At 36.6% G+C, this 20011-nt stretch overlaps 1 protein-coding gene across 1 annotated transcript in view; it reads right to left on the reverse strand.

Annotated features, from left to right (window-relative positions):
- Tyr (tyrosinase) overlaps window positions 1-20011 on the reverse strand; it is a 73315-nt gene that overhangs the window by 45556 nt on the left and 7748 nt on the right. Inside the window, exon 2 of the mRNA XM_004658118.3 lies at window positions 17517-17733. Coding sequence (XP_004658175.1) covers window positions 17517-17733 — 217 coding nt within the window. The remainder of the gene's footprint in view (window positions 1-17516; window positions 17734-20011) is intronic.

Below are 20011 nucleotides of genomic sequence, written 5' to 3' on the forward strand. Positions count from 1 at the left end.
TTAATGATACTAAATTGCAGGATGCTGTTTTAGATATTCAAGGTTTTTGTGCTTCCAAATTAACTTTTGGATTGTTTTTTTCTATTTCTGTGAAGAATGCCATTGAAATTTTGATGGGCATTGCATTAAATGTGTAAATTGCTTTTGGTAAGATCACCATTTTCACAATATTAATTCTTCCAATCTAAGAACAAGGGATGTCTTTCCATTTCCTAGTGTGTTCTGCAATGTTTGCTTCAGTGTTTCAGAGTCTTCATTGTAGAGATCATTCACTTCCTTGGTTAGGTTTATTCCAAAGTACTTTAATTATTATTATTATTTTTTTGATGCAACTGTGAATTGGAGTGATTCTCTGATTTTATCCTCTGTGTGATCTTGGGATGACTGAAGGCAACATGGTGCTGAGAAGAAGTGACAGAGGAGTGCTCATCACTGAAAAATCTCTTTCACATCTTCCAATTATTAGGGTCCATTGTTGAAGAGTAGGCATATAGAATGTAAGAGACAAAGGAAAGGTAGGATTCCCTACAACGTGCTCGTCCAGACACAAAATGGCCTGGGTATCCATAACCTCACAGTGCCTGATTCTATCTACAAAAGACCATCATACTAGGAGGAAAAGATCATGACATCAAAATAAAAGAGAGACTGATTGAGAAGGGAAGAGAATATGATGGAGAGTGGGGTTTCAAAGGAGAAAGGAGGGAAGGAGGGAATTGCCATGGGCTATTGGATACAGTTATGGAAGTTGTCAATAAAAAATAAATTAATAAAAAATTACATTAAAAGTGAATACTTCTCTTGAAATAGACTAGAAGTGCCTCAAAAGTAGGCATCAAAACTACAGTCTTGGGCTGGAAGAATTGCTTAGTGGTTAAGACAGTTGACTATGAAGCCCAAGTACCCAGGTTTGATTCCCCAGTACCCACATAAGCCAGATGCACAAAGTGGTACATGCTTCTGGAGGTTTTTGCAGTGACTAAAGGCATTGGAACACCCAATCTCTCTGTCTGTCTCTCTCTGCTTGCACATAAGTAAATAAAATTATACTTTCAAATGTCTCTGCATTTAAAAGAAAAGTAAACTATCTTCAGCCATTTTTAAATCCAACAGAGTCAGGAATGGTAAATTATTCTGTATTTACTGAAGAAAAATATGCTAATGATTTAAATAACATTAACATGAAAACAAATGATTTCTATTTCACCTGATCATACAGTCAATTTTGGAGGATGGTGTTGAAATTACTTTTTAAAAATAAAAATGCTTATAACAACATCAATTACATCTCTTGCTACATTTCATTCAGTTCAGAAAGACCATCTCCAAGAGGAAATTTTAGACACTGAATAAAAATCATTATATAATTCAGTTTTTCAATCTTTCATGGGCACGATATAATTTTGATATCCAGGGCACCTGAGACAATTTTATAGGGAAGAAAACAATAGTTTATAGTTATGAAATGTCAAAATTTAAACTAGTGTTTGGGAAATCAAAAACTTGCTTGATTCTAAAACCTCTACTCTTTTCAAAATACCAGGCTTGAGTTTCTTCAAATAGAGTAGAAATACATCAAAGACAGAACCGTCCAAGCAACCGGGGCTAAGCTAATCAAAACCAAACACCCTGATGTGATATGCACACAAGTGCATTAGCATCACACAGTCTTGGTGGGTAACCAATAGCTTTCTGATTGGCTAAACAATGGAAAGGAACCCATATCTGGAACTGAGAACCAGGTCAGAATTCTATAGACACAGATTATGCTCTCCAATGCCAAGCTCCCACTAAACTTGGGCAACAAGGACTATATCCATCAAATTCACCCTAAGTTAATAGTGCTTACCCATTTAACCTGTGCTTATTTTACTCTCCATTGGAGAATTTGCATTTCTTTTTTAAACAGTAGCCAGACCCAAGGAGATAAACTACCCATGTACTTCAGCCAATCCCCAGATGAAACCATAGAGAAATTGGGGAGAGGAGCAGGAGTGCAGTTTCCATGGTGAGCCATATAATCAGTGCTAGAGTGAAGGAGACAGACCCTGGGTACACTCAACACCTAACAAAGTAGAGTTTCAGAGGCTCCTAAGAGCTCATCACTGAAGTACACTTAAAACTCAGCCCACACAGCTCTGGGAATTTTGGGGAGGAGGGGACAGAAAGATTGTTGGAACCACAAGTTGAGACATCATGACCAGAGGCACTGCCTCTCCTCAATGACTGTCTGCTGCTCGCACAACACATAACCCACAACCTCTGGGGAAAATCCTGCAACCCCATTGAGGAAGACCTCCAGCAGAATGGGGGCAGGGATGAGGGAAAGGATGATGCCAACACATGATGCATCTATAGAAATATGCCCATACTTAGTAAAAAATAATCCAACATACAACAACAAAAAATATAGAGAATGAACAATTTACTTTGACTTTCTATCATCAAATTCAGTCAGTGTCTCTGCATTTAAAAGAAAAGAATATATTTTTCAGCCATTGCTGCACATATACAGCATATTATGTGAATAAGAAAGAGATTTTTCTCCATAAAACGTATAAAGTAATGCGTGTGCTGACTTGTTGGCACAACTTGAAGGTCTCCTTGCACTGTGCTTCTGAAATGAACTAGTAGATTTGCCACTTCCCAAACCCATTGCATGACAGAAAGGTGCCTGATGTGACTGCCTCACCCTTGCTCAGAGATTTCTCTGTGAAAGAAAGTCTAACAAGTCAGTAGGGAACTTATTACCTTCCCTGATGCCAAAAATGGTTCACAGTTCTTTGCCAAGGGGATTGACAGAGCCCCAAATTATTTAGAGTTTAAGCATTTCAGTTTGTGTTCTATACTCCTATGGGAAATTTAAAGACAGTTTCAGATGAATGACAATGGGAATTTCAATTTGTCAATCCATTTCTTTTTCCCATTCATTCCTTTCTTAATGCTACTCTGGAGAGATTTTATCTGCTCCTTTTAAATATTGATGCTTATCTCTAATACCTAGAGATTTGGATTTAATTGGTCTAGAGTGGAATTCAGTCTCTAAAAGTTTAAAAACTACCCTTAGGGAATATAATGTGCAATCAGGGTTGAAATTTACCCTTTTTGGATAAATTGCTATTTTGTAAATCTAAATGCATGCTTCAAAATCTTTACCTCGAATATATAATTTCCTTCACATGATTTTTTTGTTTTGTTTTGTTTTCACCTTTAAAAACTCACAGTGCAAACTTATGCTGTGGAATGCTTTCTTTGAAGTAACTATTACAGTATGCTTTCTTCAAAATGATGTTTTGAAAATATTGAGTTAACTACGATGTAGCAGGTAGATTCTGGGCATTTCATAATGGTTTATCTTATTTAATTAGACAATTTTCTTTCACCTACCCTGACTCTAGCTCCTCCAACTTGCCTTAGCCAGAATCAGAGCTACTCCTCAGGGCCCCTCTGTCCTTAGGCCTTACCTTATCTCATCCAGGGATAAGTACACTGCCATCCCAATGGTCACTCACAAACTTAAACTTTTTCGTGTTCCTACTTTTCCCCAGATTCCAAAATGCCCCTCGGCCTTCTCTTGCCCCGAGCCCTCTATCTCTCACCTCTGAATGCTCATACCCCCTTTATACCTGGCATTTTGATGTCATAGCTGTTGACAAGAGTAACAAGCTCCTTTATTCTCCCTTCTGTCTTCTCTCGGGGTGTACAGAGCCCATCTCCCTCACTTTCTCCATAACAGGTGTCTGCCAGTGACTGCCCTGAAGCCAGCTCAATACAAGGACAGTATGAGAGAAGTTTCTGCTTCTTTCAGGACCAAGTTGTAACAACATGCTACACTGGTGCTATTGATCTCACAACTCTGCCACCTCACCATGAAATGGCCTCCTCATGACCTGCCCTGAAGAGAGACCCCTTGACCACATTATCTAGCCTCTGCCACAAGAACTCATTGCCTTTATGGTCAACATAAAAAAAAAAAATAACCTTCATCTCTTATCATTAACAAAAGATTGGAATGTTGGATCAGGACAAAAATGGAGTGACATCAGGATGGCAACAGAGACATAAGGAAATTGGTTACCTATATTACGCAAGGAACCACCCAGCCATTATCCCTCCCTTGTCTAGCAATGCCCCAGGTCTAGGTTTCCTGCCCTCTTATCTCTCAGGTCACCTGGTCACAATTCAGTGTCACACCCTGGCTATTTCCCTTCCTCACCTCTCCCCAACTGAAGAACTCTATATAGTCCACTATCTGTAATCTCAAAGTTGACTGACTGCTCCACTCTTGCTCTTGAGAATCGGTCCTGGCAGGTCACGTTTTTCCCAAATAAAAGCTTCCATATTTGCCTCAGAGTGGTCCCCGTGGTCTTGATCACTCCTGAACCTTACAATTTTCATGTGAAATTTGAATTGATTATTATTGTAAGTATGGGGATAGGTTTTATTAATTTATTTTTTGGTAACTTGTCAACTTTAGTATGTATATAATAATTTTCTTTACATGCTGTGAGTACACAGAATACATATAGTTTTATATGATTTAACTATTTTCAGCATTTCTTAGACATTATTACCAGGCTATGAGAATGTCCATAATGAAGTCATATACTTAAAAAGTAATAGATAATGCATTCACTTAAACATTTTTCCTAAAACTTGGTTTAATTTTAACAAAATTATAATTAATTTACATACACTAAGATGATTGTGGTGTTTGAAAAGACTCAGGAATACTGGAGCATACAACACAGCCACTTATAAAAATAAAGGTATTTGTCAACAAAGTACTATTCATGCTGAGGCTAGTCCTTGCTATTCAAAAATGACTGCATTGATAGCTTCTAATCCATTTGGCATATTTTGTATACTGTGAAAACACAATCACATAATATATTAAGGATATTGCTATTATGAAACAAAGGTTTGGCAATCAAACATCCCGGACCCAGTTTACTCCAAGGATGGTTTGGTTTGACCACTGGAAGTTCTGTATCTTAGGTAGGGCTGCCTTCATAAGGACGAAACTGTATGTTACTCAACAATAACTAGGTGTCTGTGATTTAATTAATGATTCTTGAATGGAGACTCAGGAGAATTAAGTTCCGGATGCTTATGGTGCAAGAAAAACTGAAGTTGGGGAAATCAATATGACATATTAAAGGTTAAATGTCTTTTAAATGAAAATGTCATAATTCTATCTACAATTTTATACTAAATCCAATTTCTATAACATTCTTTTTGTTGTCTCTAAAACAACAACAACAATAACAAAAACAAAATTATCATCAAATAAAGTTAGTGTCATAGGAATAGAATAAATAAAGTTTCTACTTAAATTATGGCTGGCTATTTTTAAGCTGCTGTCATTAAAATCTTTTTAAAAGATGTTTGAGTGGTTGGGGTGATAGCTCAATAGGTAATGCACTTGCATTGCAAGCATGAAAACCCGTGTTCAATCAATCTCTAGTACCTATGTAAATAGTTGGTATGGTGTTAGTTGCCTCTAATTCCAATCCTGGGGAAGCCTAGACAGAGCACTGGAGCTTAGTGGCCAGATAAATTAACTGAGTTTGTGAGTTCCAGACCAACTAGAGGTCCAGTCTCAGAAAAGCAGTGCATGATAGATCTGAGCATAATACTCAAGGCTGCATTTTGGTACTTTGGCAGTTTGGCTTATGTACACACACACACACACACACACACACACACACACACACGTGCACTCATAACCTTATGCATTCACAAGGGAAATGTGTACATATTACACATAACCAACATAAAAGATGTTTAAAATTTTGATAACTCTATTTCCATATCAAGTTCAATTTTAGTTTCTTCCTTATACTTTCTTGGTGAAAGCTTCATCTTTGCAAGTTATTGTATGTAGATATACGATTAACACACTTTTTTCCTCTCCACTATCTTCCATTGTACAACAAAATATTACTGCTATTGCTACACCTTCTACTGCTATGTGGTCTGTACTGCACTGTGTTTGTCTGTTCTTATAGAACTTCACCATCATACTAACACTGTAAAAAAGGTATTGTTTAACAAACTTTCAGGCTGTAAAAGAAAGATAAAAAGAGGCTGGGTATTTTATACAAAATTTGTTCGTTATGACACAGTCAGGATTTAGGTCAAATATATGGCAGGCATCAAAGCTATGATCTTTTTTATGCTAGGCTCTCATATCTAATACAAAGTAACCAGTTATGCTAAATGTAAAACTGACAATAACTTTCTGTACCAGTTATGTCTCCCTTAATTCTTTTCTTCTCCTTTGGGATAAGAAGTCAAGGTGCATCTTTTTTCAAAATATACCCTCTGAGGGTAGAAAAGGCCTTCTCACAGTGGTTTCTTGTCTGGGCAAGAACTTGCCAAGGTTCCTGTCATAGAACAGCAGATGGCACAGTAGGCTGGAACGAGCAGATTTATCTTAAGAAAAGAGAAGACCTTATGACTAGTTTTCCTTCTTTCATATTTAATTACCTTACTACACTTTAAGAGTTGGTAGAAGGATACAATTTCATCTCAAAAGATTCTTTTGATAGTCATTCTGAATAGAAAGTACTTTTGCCACAGTTTGCTTGGTGAATATAAAATTAATTTAGCTATAGTAATACTGAAATAATTCTTACTCATTTGGGGTCTCAAGTTTGTTGAGAATTTGATTTTTCTATATAGCCAGAAAATTAGTGTGCAACTCAATATACAAATAAATCACTTTATTTAGTTGATGTTTATCACTATAGAAAATGGATTATCCTAAGCAATTTATAAATATTAACTCAATTAATTTTGCAATACAAAAAGCTAAATTTTTCATAGTATTTATCTAGGAAGGAATAACATCACTAGGATTGAAAGCCAGGCAGTTTAATTTTTAAAGGCTATTTTGTTCTGCCTCTAAAAATTGGCCATTGTGGTGTGTTTCATTTGATTTGTTTGTGACCGGGCTTCAGGTAGTCCAGGGCGACTTCAAACAATGACCTTAAACTGTTCAACCTTCCTCCACCTTCAAATTGCTAGAATTAGAGGCATGTGTCATCACACCTAGCAAAATATTATTTGGAAGACTTTAGGACATGATCTCCCTATTAATGATCCAATTTTTTTAGCTGCATGACCTTGTAAACTTACTTAAATTCTCTCAATCTCATTTCTGTTTACAAAATATGCATAATAGTAAAAATGATATAGGGCTTCAGAAAATAATAGATATAAGAGATTTTATAGTGACTGAAAGAATAGGCATATCTTGATATTAACAGTTTTTCTCAATTATAATTATAGGTGATTTGTGGGAATTTGTAGGTTATTTTATATGATACTGAGATGATTTTTAATTTTTTTTTCCATTTTTTGTCTTTGTATTTCACAGGATATATTCACTTTCCCGCTTGAAAAAAAAAACTAGATTCTCAAGGGAGTTTTTATGTTTCCCCATGTGTGGTTCCTACATATTATATAGATACAATGAATCATATATGTGCATATATCACTATATACATATATATGGAAAGAAAGAAGAAACCAAAATGGCAGTGGGTATGACTGGCAATATAAAGAGGCTATAGGATATATGGGAAAGGCAGGGTTAGCTATTTATATATACATAGTCAAAGTACATGATGTTCTTGTATGAAAATACGAAATTGATTACTATATACAATGAAAGTACTCCAAAAATTTAAGAACTGCTCACTGCAAGTTTGAGATATGTAGAGGAACTGCTTCATAAGATATGTGATATGTTTTCTACTAGTTTTGTTATTTTATTAAGTAGACTCAGTGCTTAGCACTATACAAATGTATTCTAGAGAATAATATTTTGTAATTACTTAATTATCTGAAGCATAATAGATGAACATTTTAATGATGTTCCCTGGGTTCTTCACTGCCATGACTTTGGTTATTTTATAACTTTTATTTGTTTTTCATTTCTCATAGTTCGCCTCCCCACCCTTCGGCTCTAATATTCTTTCTCACTTCTGCTGTAATGTTACCTGAACCTTAAAGGGCGTGATAGCAATGTCTTTTTCAGCACTGAGCGCTAAACAGCTGTATATTCTCAGCATTTGGGCAATTTTTGAGACTCTCAAGTACCCATTGCCTTTGCCTAAAGAAGTTTAGCTGTCCAACAGGGAAGGCAGCACTAAACTATGATTATAAACAATACAAACTTTGGGAAGCAATTTCATAAGCACGTCATATCCATGCAGTCAGTGGTAGTAGCCCTCCCTCCCTCACCAATATGGATGACTTTATCAGCAATAGTCTCTCAGAATTAGACACAGATTTCCTTGCATAGAGTGGGCCTCAGATCCAATCAAAAGATCAGTTGGATACCTTCATAACAGTCATGATATTATTACACAAAAATGAGAATTTTGTAGTCAGAAAAAAATGTATCACACACATAGCTGATATTGGAAATCAACTTGCATTTCACATGCCTTGGATCTGGCTGAAACTCTACTGCAAGAATCTATTCAAGGGCTGGAGAGATGGCTTAGCGGTTAAGTGCTTGCCTGTGAAGCCTAAGGACCCCAGTTCGAGGCTCGGTTCCCCAGGTCCCACGTTAGCCAGATGCACAAGGGGGCGCACGCGTCTGGAGTTCGTTTGTTGGAAGCCCTAGCGCACCCATTCTCTCTCTCTCCCTCTATCGGTCTTTCTCTCTGTGTCTGTCGCTCTCAAATAAATAAATAAATAATTTAAAAAAAAGAATCTATTCAAATCACTGTATAAATAAATAATCCATTTGATATTCCTAAATAATTGTGCTAGGAAGAAAATGTGAGTTTTTCTTAGTGCATGACATGAAGGTAATTGACCCTAAAAGCATGTTGACTAGAATTACATTTGGTATATTAACATGACATTTAACTTTAGTCCAGGTTTGTTCAAATAACTATTTTCAACATTTATTTACTGAAAGAGAGAGATTGAAAGACTGAGAAATGGGTGCACCAGGGCCTCTTGTGCTGTAACCGTACTCCAGCCACAGAAGCCACAGTATGCAGTTGGCTTTATTATGGGGACTGGGGAATCAAACTGGACCAGAAGGCTTTGCAAGCAAGTGTCTTTAACCACTTATCCTCCTCTCGAGCTGTGAAATAACTTTAAAAAAAAAAAATCTTTCTCTCTGTCTGTGTATGTGTGTGTGTGTGTGTGTGCAGATTCATGTGTGTGAATAAATGAAAATCTGGCATGTTTTTGCTTTCTACCTTGTTTCATGCATGGTCTCTTAATATTGGCTTCTGCGTACCCATGTTAGCTGGCCTCTTGGCTTCTGGAGATTCTCTTGCATCCACCTCCCATCTGTCTTGGGAGTGCTAGACTGCACTTGCTCACACTACAGTGTTTGTCTTCATGTGAGTTCTGGGCATCTGAATTCAAAGCCTCATACGGGCATGGTGGGTGCCTTACCCGCTGAGCAAACGCCCCAACTCCCAACTAGCATTTAAATTGCAAGGTACTTAAAGGTTATTTGAGGAAATAAAAGATGCAAAGTGATGAGGAGGAGTAGATTTTGTTGCCAAATTAGTCGTATACAGTTTTTAGTAAACAAACTGAAATAGCTCTCTATTATAGGACTTTTCAGACCTTATGTTATAGTGTGTTTTAAACATATAAAAGACATATCTATTTAACAGACATATTAGTTTAAAGGACACCTTTTCTTGCTACTTAAAGTTTTTCAGGTTTCTTTAAAGTTTAGATTGCTCATATCAAAGAATTATTCAGATTATTTACAAGGGATTGGCAAAGCCAATTAAATATCACTATTGATCAAAGTAACAATTTAAACTCAACTTTAAAACCTAAAAGCAGGGGCAACGTATCTATTAATCAATAAGAAAAGCTAGTCATCTACTTGGTGATTATCTTAATAAAATGTTCAAGTTCTTACTTACATTCTTCCATAAAAAGACATCGAAACAAAAGGCAATTAATATTGTTATATACTTAGAAACAAACTTTAAAAAAAAACATAAGAAGAATGGCTCACTAATTATTACACAAATGTATCTTAAAACTTAGGAGTTTGTGGAAGGCTTAGTTACTAGAACTATGATGCTTATTTTAAAGGAAGTGGCAATATACAATCTGCATGTCCAAGCAAATTGTATATGTGTTATTTAGCAATTGATTTATTAGCTGGTACAGTTATGTTTTCATTCACTTAAAACTGTCAGCGAAAAATGATAATCTTTTGTAGAAAAATTAAAATGAAATTTATCTTATATATTTTCCCAAACAATCATATATCAATATTTAAACAAGTGACATAACCTTGGTGGACATTACAAACTGTATGTCTTAGTATTAGGGAATAATTATGCATAAAATGAGGATTGTCTGTTACTTAAACAAAATCAGCCCTTAGTGCTGAGATCTTTTCGACTGTCTTTCTTTATAAATTTAAATTGCAAATATTACCCAAACAGGTTCAATTACAACTTTTTGTTATTTCTTAATTACAGTTGTAATATTTGAGGTAGTTCATATTCATAAGCACATATAGAGACAGATATGAGGGCTAGGAGGATTTGGGGTGAGGGGAAAGGGAGTGGGAAGATGTACACAAAACTAAATCAAAGCTGAATTGGTACCATAGAAATCTTCCTCCTGGGTAGCAGACTAAAAGACATAACCCTCAATAGGTGCATGGAAGGATAATCTGGTAAGAAGGGCCCTGGAAAGGGTGGGAAGAAACCTAACCCTAAAATATCTGGCTCTGGCTTGTAACTCTCAGTACTAGAAATCGGGTGCAACCCACCTTAAGCTGTTGATACCAGAGACCTACCAGGTCCCCAAAACAAGACAGGCTTCTGTCAAAGCAAGACCCTGTTGGTGAAGACTCCACAGGCTGCTGACACAAAACATCCAAGAGAGAGATCTAATGCAGAAAATCCCAGGTGAAACCACAGAGAAAATGGCCAGATGCGAGGAATGTTGTTTCCACAGCCAGCCTGAAAACCTGAAACTGGTCATGGACAGAGACACTGAGGACACTCAGAATGCACCAAAACAGAAATCCAGAAGCTACTAAAAGCTCAACACTAAAGTAGAGTTAAGGCTTCAGGTATTTTGCAGAAGAGGGGACAGAAAGAATAAGAGCTACAGGGGTGAGTGAATATCCAGAGACATTGCCCCCCTCTTGAACAATAACTGACTGTGGCTTTCATAACTCATAACCCACAATTTCATAGTGAACACTCAGTGGAGTGGGGAGAGGGAGGAGGGAATTGATGGCACAAACTCATGATGTGTCCATACGAAGATTCTACTTAAAAAACTAAAAAGAAACAAAAAATGAATTATACAGAAATATCTCATAAGTCCTTTATTCATTTTCTCCTAGTTTTAACCTTGCCATATTTACTGCTTAGATAACCTATTTAGAGCTGGACACTTGGCACACATTTTCTTAAAATTGGACAGTATAAGTCTGTTACTTACAGAAAGAGACAGAAGTAAAGGGGGGGGCATTTGCCAATAGTTTTTCAATTGTAAAGCAAAAGTTAGAATTTTTAAAAATTTTAGTTTGTCACTCTGACCATGACAGAACTTCACTAATTAAAATTGTTTCTGATTAGATCAGTGATATTAATTTTTATGTTTTTTCCTATTATACAGTGGCATGTTTCAATATTTGGTAGAGCTGCCAAACCCAATATATTGTAAATGAAACATGTATGGCATTATATAATAATTTAAGTGGCTATTAAATATTACAGAAAAATAGATGTGAAAAGAAACATTTTTTTCCCATGTGGTTGGAACTAGGCATATATATATTAACAATAGCCTAAATCTGTGTTGATAATATATTTTTTCTCAATTTTTATTAACATTTTCCATGATTATAAAAAATATCCCATGGTAATACCCTCCCTCCCTGGATAATATATTTTTTTACAATGAAGTAAAAGGTTTTCATAGTGTCTGAACTAATTTTCAAATCTTATATAATCTGTAGACTTCAAAATCATCTCTTCTCTCCCCTTGTCTTGACTTTTTCTTCTATCTGCCTTCTTCTGTCATCTTTGCTCTCTCCACTCCTATTCATACTCTCTGCCCTTAGTTTCTCCTTCCCTTCTTCTCCCCATCTTTATGCATCCCTTAGAACTTCTTAAATACTTATCAGCTTAATATCAGTACCTTTTAATTAATAGTAAAAAAAGACACACACTTAAGGAAACATATTTCATCAATATTCACACTTTATGAGAATGGTAAATTTTATACTATTACACCTGGAGCAAGGGAAGAGATAAGAAATAGAAGAATCATTTAAAATATCCAAATGTATAGTGACTACTGCTTCACTTTTCTACAAATGCCTAATGCTACATCACTATTGTACTTACAGGTAATGTTTGCTGTGTCAAACAACCCCTACCTCAAACTTATGATTATTCTAAAGCATTTTCAAATGTAAATGTAATATATACTGTTTTTCTATAACCCTGGGTGTCTCAACAATGCAAGTGTTTCTAAAGAAATCTCTTTACAAAAAAATAAAATGTTCTATAGTGTTCAAACATTCATAGCTTCTAATTGGTCATAAGTATGTCCTAGCCAGAGTTTCCAATGACTGCATGACAATGTATGTATATATTCTTGTCTTGACACTATTCGTTTGGAAGACAAAACTGACTAACTGAACTTTGTAGACTTTTTATGTATAGCACTTGTGCTTCACAATGTGTTTTTATTTTTCACAAAATTATTACTAAAAAAATAATTCTTCCCAGAGCAGTTTCTGCTTTAGAGAACTTAAAACATATATAAATGTCCACAAAACTTTACCCATATTATAAGTGGATCTATTTTGTTTCAGAACTAAAGAAAAGTAATGTTCCTTTCTTATGAAAAGCTACATTAAAAGAAATTTACTTGGGAGGTAATTTAATTGACATATTTGGATTTTCTACATGCTTTGGGGAGTGTATTGTTTAAAAACTTGTAATAAAATACAGAATACTTAATTTTTGAGGAAAATGAGTAGAATTGGCTAAAAATTACAGGATATATAATTGTAGTAAGTACTTTATGAAAGTAATGGATAGTTCAATATCATGACAGTTTTGCAGACTAAATAAAGGAGTTCAAGAGAACTCAGAAAGCTTGGCACATGACAATTTTATTATCGCTTTGATTAGGATTACTACATAGTCAGCATAGTATATGTCTGGCAAAGTAGGAGTGCTGAGATGCTAAGTGTGCCTTACTCAGACAGACTTCACTGCTCTGGACTATTATATTTCAGAACCAGCTATCCCATTCCTGAGGTAGAACACCCCAAATCACTTGTATTTAGGATCCTTTCAGGATTAATAAAGAACTGAATTACAATGTTTCACCTCATTGACTCATTTCCTTGACAGTCTGGTTTACCCAGTTAGAAAATATTTTCTTTAATCACTGTGACCATTTTTGTATCAGCTAAGGAGTTACAACTTATGCCATGACACTGATACTGAAAAGTAGGTAATTCTTTGAAATTTCTTTGTGACTGGTATATTGGCTTTCAGTGTTTAATCCCAGCACTTCATAGGCTAAGGCAGGAGGATTGGGAGTTTGAAGTCTGGATATATAGTACATGCCCTGGGTATATCCAGGGCTCTGTTCAAGTTTTTTTTTTTTCTAATCTTCCATTGTCTTTCACAAAAGCTCATCAACACTCTTTATATTGCATTCTCACGCATCATAGGATGCAAGGTGCCCCAATGCTTCCCAGTTGAGTGTTTAGTATTCAGGCTGAAAATTTTAAAATATATATACAAATGAAGGGCTTCAGGAAAAAGACTTCTGGAGAATCATAGTAGAACTTTTTGTGAAGGTCTCTATATGAAGATTAATTGAGTTTTTTGAATGATGTAGCAAAAACAGAGAAAGATAAGGACTGTCTATTGAAAGTCAATGTCACATAGATCACAACATCCCCACCTTCTTGTTGTCTATTTCATCTTCCACCTGTTATCTCTGGGTAATTCAATACTCAAACAAAATCATCTTGAAGTAAAGGCATTCAGGTTCTTAGATCAAGCCCCACCATCTACTGTCTTCCCAATAACGGAATGGTAAATTTTTCTGCATCATTCAATAAGACTCAGTTACCTCATATCTTTCTGAAATATAAAAGGGATTGTTATCATTTTCTCCTTTAAAATGCTTTCATGTCTCCCGTGGTCTATAAACCTCATATCTTTCTGAAATATAAAAGGGATTGTTATCATTTTCCCCCTTAAAATGCTTTCATGTTTCCCGTGGTCTATAGTAACACTTCAAAAACAAGTTACAAAGACACATTCTTGGAGATATAAATAATTTAATTAATTTTCATGATCAAGATATCTAACTTTTTCCATTTTTTTTATTTAAGAGAAAGAGAGAATAAGGACATTCCAGGACCTCTTGCCACTGCAAACAAACTCTAGATGCATGTGCCACTTTGTGCATTGAGCTTTAAGTGAGTGATAGGGAATTGAACACTGGTGAGTAAGATTTGCAGGCAAATCCCTTTAACTGCCAAGCCATTTCCTCAGCTCTACTTACTGTATTTAATTTTATAATAATAATAGTAGCTTTCATTTACTCACTGATTTATATGTACTTATTATAGTCTGCCATTGTGCTTAGGATTGGGAATACACCACTAAGTTAAAAATGTTCTTTCATCTTCTCATGTGGGTAAAAGAGGCAAATGCCTTTGATCCAGCTAAAGCCACCCATTTACAAAGGCTATAAAATTAACCTACAGGAAAACTCTGTTGGTGAAAAAGGAAGGCTGAAGACCTTTTGGCCAAGACCAGCTTGTACTAGAGCATGTGGGGAAAAGCATGCAGTATGTTGGTGACTTAGAAAGTCTGTGTAATGTGCCACTAAAGCTCCAGTTTTTTACAGGGTTGCCACTAAACCTCTAGATCTCTTTTTCTACTCTGCCCACTTCCTCCCTTAGAAGTGTTTCTTTTCTTATAAATTGCCTCTGTGTCTGCTAGTACCCACGTGTCTCTGTCCAATTCTTTTTTTCCTATGAGACAAAACCTGGAAGCCCTCTGGAGGTGTCTTCTGAATCTGATATCCAATGATCTCATATGGACCACAATATTTTCCACTTATAGGAAACTCTTATTACACCACATTAGGCCTTGAAAGTACTGTGGAAAGAGTGTGGAACTTGACAATTGGTAAAATAGGTAAAGATTTTGCTCTGCCACTCACTCAATGACTTGAGATTCTGATCCTATCTACTCTCTTTCAGTTCAGAAAAATGAGGTAATCTTGATAAAGATGGTTGGAATGATTAAGTGAGCAAACGCCAGACAGTGCCACAGAAAGTGGTTGACACAGTGCTTTGCACATAGTGACTACTTAAAAAATGTTTTGTTGCTGTGACAAGATAAAGATAATTTCTATTTTATTTTTTATTTATTTATTTGAGAGCGACAGACACAGAGAGAAAGACAGATAGAGGGAGAGAGAGAATGGGTGCGCCAGGGCTTCCAGCCTCTGCAAACGAACTCCAGACGCGTGCGCCCACTTGTGCATCTGGCTAACGTGGGACCTGGGGAACTGAGCCTCGAACCAGGGTCCTTAGGCTTCACAGGCAAGCGCTTAACCGCTAAGCCATCTCTCCAGCCCATAATTTCTATTTTAATATCTATCACCACAATTTCTCTTTCACAAGGGGCTGTCCTTGCTTCCGTTACTTCTCAATTTAAGGTTTTAGGGTTATAGCTTGGAAGCATATATGAGAAAGAAAGGTATAAACAGCTCTGTATAGTAGATAAACAGAACTTATAGGGCAGTGTGATCAAAAGGAGAGAAGTTGAACTGACATTGAAGGAAAGATGCAAGCAAGCAGATAAAATATGTTGAGGTACCTATGCATTAGAGCCGGTCACAAGGAACCATTTCTGATGCGGCATGAGGACCCTGGGGAAGAAAGGGAGGAATCTTGTTGGATCGAGATGGATTGTGCTCTCGTTGCAGTTAAGGAAATAGAACTGCCTCAAATAACTCAGTGTCTAAAATATTTGAAGCCAGAATGAAAAGGCCCACTTGAATCTTAATAAAATACTATGCTTTCATAGAGCTCAATTTATAATTTTAAAATACAAAAATCTATAAAGGTGGAATTATTTTTCTATTAATTTTCATTGAAACATGTTAATTCTATTCCCTATTAGTTGAGCATTATCTCCTCTTATTCCCAAGGTGGATCTATTGGGGAAGTTTAGGGGTGACAGGACCCCAAAGTGAACAGCTCACTCCTTCACTATATGGACTTATAGGGGAACATCTAGGTCATTATACTTTAAAGCAGATCAGAAACTTCAGAAGCATTTGGCTTTTTCTTATCTATTCCCTCCTAAGAAGGCCTCCTAGAGATTTAATGTTTCTGAGAAGATTGCCCTTTCCCAGAAATCCTGACCCCAGACACCTGATGTCAAGACTAATTGGCTGAACCAGCTGCCCATCCATGTGGCTCACATAAAAATTCCTAATCTGAGGGCTGGAGAGATGGCTTAGCAGTTAAGCACTTGCTAAGGACCCTGGTTCCCCAGGACCCATGTTAGCCAGATGCACAAGGGGGCGCACGCATCTGGAGTTCATTTGCAGTGGCTGGAGGCCCTGGTCCTCCCATTCTCTCTGTCTGTCTGTCTGTCTGTCTGTCTGTCTGTCTCTCTCTCTCTCTGCCTCTTTCTCTGTTGCTCTCAAATAAATAAATGAAAATAAAAATATTTGAAAAAAATTCCTAACCTGAGAGCTGCAAAAATGGCTTAACAATTAGGGTGCTTGCCTGCAAGGTCAAAAGACCTATACTAGATGCTCTAGACCCCACATAAAGTCAGATGCACATGGTGGCATATGCATCTGGAGTTCATTCACAGTGGCTAGAAGCTCTGATGTGCCCATTCTCCCTCTCTTTCTCTCTCTCTTCAATTAATAAATAATAAAAATGTTTTTAAAAATTCCCAATCTGAGTCTTGAGATAGGTTTCCCAAAATCCCTTTTGCCTCCCTAGCCTTGTTTCTTTCTCTTAATTTCTGAGAGTATCAATATCTTTCTTCTTGCTCTTAAGCTCCCTTTTCTCTTCTGAAAGCTCTAAGCTATAGTAAAATGTGTATGAAACTTATCCTCAGTTCTATGGATTTCATTCTTTTAATCCATAAGACAAGAATCCAGAGACATACCCAAATCATTAATGCTTTGGCATACCTTATTGGTACATAAACAGAGGAAACCCAAAATTCCTGTTTCGCTACCACAAAATGTCCTCAGGCATCACTAACCTGCCAGTGTGCTTCCTGGAATCTGCTAAAATTATTCTATCTATAGATGTATTCAAAACATATCTTCAAAAAAAAGAAACATATCTTCACTCAAATCAGAAAACCTTGAACTGTAAACACCTCTAAACCCAGAATCCCTGACAAGTGATTGCAAACCCATGCTCTGTAGAAAAACTAAAAGTGGATGAAAATAAAGGAAATTACCTTCCAGTGTATTTCTAAAGCTTAAATTGGCAGCTCTATCCATGGAATCAGATTCGTATTGTGTCAAACTGAGGCAAAATTCCACATCCGCTGAAGAAGGGAGCCTTGGGGTTTTGGCTTTGTCGTGGTTTCCAGGATTGCGTAGCAGTGGTCCCTCCGGAGTTCCGTCACATAACACCTGGTGGCTGTTGTACTCCTCCAGTCGGCTGCAAATAATCTGAGAAAATCATTTCATGTGAAACAAATCATCACCATCTCTGAGTCAAGGGGACAAGGTAGGAAGACTGGACTTACTGATTACCATCTTCAGATTCCTAGTGATCAGGAGGTAAATATTTTAAATGAATTTGTAATAGATGCAGTCATTGAAATTTGCAGAACAAATGATGAACCAACCTAGAGTAGGATACTTGTCTTGTACGTACCACTTAGAAGTATTTAAGATTCCTGGACCTTATACATAAAATTGTGATAAAAAAAATAAGCATCATATATAATGTTTGATAGAAAATTAATTTGTCAAATAATTGTGAAAGCATGCACTATAGTTTAAGCACTATGATTAATTCAGTTAGCAATTATGTGTTCCTTTTTAGGCCATCAACTTAAAAATAACAACTCTTCACATGTTTAGAGAAATATTTTTAAATATTTATTTATTTATTTGAGAGAGAAAGAGGAGGAGGAGAGAGAGTATGGGTATGTCAGAGCCTCCAGCAACTGCAAACTAATTCCAGACACATGTGCCACGTTGTGCATCTGACTTACATGGGTTCTGGGAAATTGAATCTGAGTCCTTTGGATTTGCAGGCAAGCACCTTAAATACTAAGCAATCTCCCTAGCCCATAGATAAAGGTTTTAAGAAACCATGTTACCTGGACTGCTTTATTTAAGTAGGATGTCAGGATTGTCCATATCAACAGGAAGATTGTTCAGTGGATATAATGCTTACTTTGAAAGCATAAGGAACTGAGTTCAATCCCCACTACCAGTGAAAAACTCGAAGTATGATGGCATGTGTCTGTAATAGTAATGTTGGGGAGATGGAGAAAGGAAGAATCCCTGAAAGCCAGTTGTGAGCCATTCTAGGCTAATTAGTGAACTCCAGTTCAGTGAGACATCTTTTCTCAAGAGGCAATGGATGATGTTCCCGAGGAAAACACCTAAAGTTGTCCACTGGCCTCCCACTCACACACAAATGTGTGCCCACACATGAGCATGAATTCACATGTACTACACACACACACACACACACACACACACACACACACACATGCACGCACACATGAAGAGACTGAGTCTCAGAGGAGGTAAGTGACATTTTTAGGTGGAATGACAATATTGCCATTACAATCCTAGTTTTCTCCATCTACTTGTCTGCTTTCTACATTCATTGAGCCTTCTTTTGCATGCATTGGTTATTGTTAATGCAAATGGGTATGACCAAATAAGAATCATACAATCAATTGGTGTTATTTTGTCTGGAGATATTTCATCCAACAATGTGCAATCTTGGGTTAAAGGGTACCCGAGACCTGGAAATTAACTTGGTAATCAAGATGAAACAATGTGAAAAATGACTTGTCTCTTTTAGCATAGTGAAAATTTATGATGTTAATTTGTGTGATTTTGGGAGGAGAAAAGAAGAAAAGGAGAAAGACAACTAAACTACAGGATTATTTCAGAGTAATTGGGGTGGCATACTCAGTACTGACCAATGCAACTGAAGTCATAGAAAAGAACTATTGGTACACTTGGTGAGTTATAGCTGTGACAGCTCAAAGTTAATTAGGTACTTTCTGGATACAAATGAAACTTGTAAATTCCAGCAAGATTAAAGTAAGAGTCCTAAAGTGATCATCAATTACCTCCTTAATAGATATATTTCAAAATTCAATCAGTTACATGTGTTGTTAAGGTTTCAACAAATGAATTTGAAGGGCACACAATTTAGCTTATAGCATTGGGTGAGAAGGACCTGTAGTGATTTTTCCCCTGCCCACCATGATATGATACTGCCAGCCTGGCCAAAGTGAACATTTGCTCTACCTTGTACCAATGTACTCTAAAGACCACATTGATAGTTGACTCTCCCTTTGCTTACAACAAAGTACTTCCTAGAGATGGAGAGTCACACTGGTAAGTGTCTCTTCCTTTGCCCATCAGTAACCCCTAGGGGTGGGAACAAAATTGTCTCCTGCTACTGGATTGGTAGTGATAGCTCAAGGAAGACAGAGACATAGGTACTTTTAAGAAACTGTGAGACTTTAGGAATAGACTGACACAGGACTGAGGGCCTATGTTCACTACACTTTTAACTTCAAATTAAAACACAAATACACATATAAATTTATGAAGAATTTCAAAACAAAGATCACAGATTTGTCAGTCTTCAAACATCAGGCCACTTTGAATGGCTATTCACTGCACAGGATGTAGGCTCTGAGATTGGCTTTGGTTCAGAACTTGTGACCATGCCTTCTTCTTCTTCTTT

Source organism: Jaculus jaculus, chromosome 3 (assembly GCF_020740685.1).
Source record: "Jaculus jaculus isolate mJacJac1 chromosome 3, mJacJac1.mat.Y.cur, whole genome shotgun sequence".
Classification (NCBI taxonomy): domain Eukaryota; kingdom Metazoa; phylum Chordata; class Mammalia; order Rodentia; family Dipodidae; genus Jaculus; species Jaculus jaculus.